Source organism: Etheostoma spectabile, chromosome 16 (genome assembly GCF_008692095.1).
Source record: "Etheostoma spectabile isolate EspeVRDwgs_2016 chromosome 16, UIUC_Espe_1.0, whole genome shotgun sequence".
NCBI lineage: Eukaryota > Metazoa > Chordata > Actinopteri > Perciformes > Percidae > Etheostoma > Etheostoma spectabile.
In genome coordinates this window covers 16,854,668-16,857,714 of record NC_045748.1, presented here as the reverse complement: position 1 = coordinate 16,857,714, position 3,047 = coordinate 16,854,668, and the positions used below count along the sequence as shown (strand labels likewise).

Here is a 3,047-nt window from a genome sequence, read left to right as displayed (position 1 = left end):
CACCGTTACTTTGGGGGTCGTGGGCTGAAAGTTTTGGGAACCCTTGACTTAGATTATCTGTTTGCTAGTTCCAACACCTGGATGCAGCTTTATCATTCTTGCGCTCAGAGATATTCAATTTCAACATACAATATGTTAATAACAGCACCATAACATCAAATGGAAAACTGTACAGGTCTTGTGGTAATTCTAATAATAGTACGACAACTGGTACCGTTTTAAGCATTGAAGCTCTTTTTCAATAATCTCTCCCTCTCTGCTTTGTCTGTCATTTCTTCTTCCAGATCAAGTCCGCAAACATTTGCCAGTTGGAGAAGCTAGTTTTATTAAACCTCCACGTCACTGCTACAGTACTTTCTGCAATCAAGCTCCTTGTGCCACATAATGGATGAAGGGAAGATTATGTTGCATTGGTTAAATACAGTAAATTAGAAGCTGAAAATGCATGCATTTTCTTTTCTAGAAAACTTTATATGTTTTCAAGCCGCTTGCGTGCAATTCATTCTCTATGTATAGATTAATTTGGGAAGTTTATGCCTGAGCTTAGTATTTTGTTAGACACAGAAGAGAGAAGTATTGACATCCATACAAGCAGAAGACGTGTTAGTGGGGTACTTGGGGAAAAAAAACTCTTCCTACAAGATTTTTGAAAATCAGAAAGAATTCTAAATCTTTTTGGTCCTTGACCTTCTTCAGAAAATGTCGTACATTGATGCAGTTTACAGTTTACTTGTCATTCTTTGTTGTTCTAACATTCAAACTCCAGGGTGAGTTTGGCTTTAAGGTTCATTCTGTGTCCAGCATTTTAAAGTTTTTTTTCCAGCACTTTTAAAACATAGACATGCACAAAACCTTTCAGGCTTTCAACAGTTCACTCATTCAATTATGTTAAATTGTGTTCTCAGCATGGCTATACCAATAAAAATTCAGTCCAGTTGTAGATGACAGCACCCTCGTAAATAATTGTCAAAAATGTAAACCCATGTAGAATTTACCAAAATTAAACCCAGCATTTTGAACTATAATAAAAAGATTTTTGGTCTGAGGTGAAAAGTTATATTTTTTTCTTTTCAAATCATTTTTGCAGTAAATCCCCGCTTGATGTATATTTTTACGTGAAAAAGTGGAAATAAATGAAATTTCTCAAATGATTTGTCTATTCAAAATTGTATTTATTAATGCAGTCATGTTATTGGCTCATTGATTGTGCTAATTCCTGCTAGGGATTATGAAATGGAACAAAAGCAAACATTGATCATATTTTGACCTCTTTACTAATGTAGTGCTTCTTTACATTCTTGGATGCAAATTTAAGAAGCTAAAAATGTAAAAATCATCTAAAGCCTTCAGCATGCTCCTTAGATAAGGGACAAGTGATCGTACATACTTTATACGTTGGTTATATAGGATTTTATTGAATGTAATGTTTGGCTAAACCTTTACTAAAACATGTTGACATACATTGTAACAACATTTCACAGCTGAAAAACAGGCCATCATTGTGCTTAGTATTTCCTTAATAAAGTGTAAAATCTAAATATTAGCCATACAAAACGAAGCAGTTTAATTCAAGATGGCGTTAAGAATAGTATGACAGCAGGCCCCAGGCCATGTGTACACGGTTCACTAATTGATGCTAGATCCTTGATATGCACCTCATTCCTCCATCTTCGGTAAAGAAGTCATGTACTCGCATACAGAGCTAAATAGGGTTGTGGAAAATGCTGATGGGGATCCATGGCTCATACCAGAGCTTCCGTGTTGTGGCATTTGGCAATTATCGACCGAATTACATTCCTGGCTTATGGCTGTGGAGCATGTCACCGTCACTCAGTCCATCCTTATCTTGCGTCTCTCACCAAACGGTGGCAGAGATCCTGGTCGCACTGAAGTAGCACGGGAATGTCAGGGTCATAAAGTGTGACCTGCACACACCCACTGCTGAAATGATCATATCCATATTCCCCCAATAGTCTTCAATATATATAAACAGTAGATTCAGTGACTTTGTAGATGGGAAAATAATTGGCTATACGTAAATTATTTTTTTTGGGTCTGACTTACTGAGCAGCGTTGTATACATAATCACATTGATGTTTGATCAGCATCGGCTCTATTTGATGTCTCAGGTAAAGAATTACTGCTGGCAGATTAGAGAGGCACACGGGCAGTTACAGAGCCCAAAGTCTGTAATGCTTTCAGCTAAAGCGGATGAGCTTATGAGATTTTCAGCACCCACTTCACAACTGGCCCCATGAAAGCATTAAAGGCAGTGTTTTTTTATTATTATTGTTATATCCCAAATAGAAACGGAAATACTCGATAGTGACTCTACTTGTTTCTTGTGTTCCTTATGATGGAAAATCTCACAAACACTCGGGAGAATGGCAGCTGTCTTCATGGAATCCAGATAAAAATAGCTTAGTCAAAACCACCTCTCACCACTCTCCCAACCCCACCTTCATTCTCTGTGTTTACCCAGCCTCCTCTTCAGTGAGTGATGATCAGCACATCCTGTCATGCTTTGCGGACATATTCATCATCTCTGGATGTGCCACTGCACTCCCCAGTGGGTGCATCTTTTGGGTCTTGAACAGTGGTGAAAGCTACTGATTCTGGTCACTCAAGTGCCCCCCATCCATCTACCACCCGGGCTGTTCAGGTCTTACTATTGTGTGAAGTGAGTGCTATCCAGGGAATTTATGAGCACCAGCTCGTCTGATAGAGCATGCAACAATTGTCTCTCATGGGTAATTTTGTCTGCACAGATAATCCAAATCCAATAATCCACTAACGGACGAGGGAGACCTGGCCCCCTGCTTCTCTTTGCATGCTGTCCTGAGATAGTGGGGCACTGCAGATCTAAGGCCTCCCACTATTTGGATATTGGCACCTAAGAGTAGCCACTGTTGTGAAAAGTTTCACAATCTATTCAGAAAGATTTCCAGACACAAATATTTCAGAGGTGTCGAGTTTTCTTACTTTGCAGAACAACAAATTGGTTAAAATGTCTTGTTGTCACCGTGGGATAGAGGGAAACGCAATTT

General features: G+C 38.9%; 1 protein-coding gene across 6 annotated transcripts in view; it reads left to right on the top strand.

Annotated features, from left to right (window-relative positions):
* nup214 (nucleoporin 214) overlaps positions 1 to 3,047 on the top strand; it is a 40,134-nt gene that overhangs the window by 33,366 nt on the left and 3,721 nt on the right. For 5 of the 6 annotated variants that reach the window (XM_032539895.1, XM_032539891.1, XM_032539893.1 and 2 more), the window contains one exon: positions 285 to 1,050. The exons of the other annotated variant lie outside the window; for it this stretch is intronic. In XM_032539895.1, coding sequence (XP_032395786.1) covers positions 285 to 321 — 37 coding nt within the window. In that variant the 3' untranslated portion in view covers positions 322 to 1,050. Of the gene's footprint in view, positions 1 to 284; positions 1,051 to 3,047 lie in introns of those variants that run through there. 6 annotated transcript variants of the gene reach the window in all.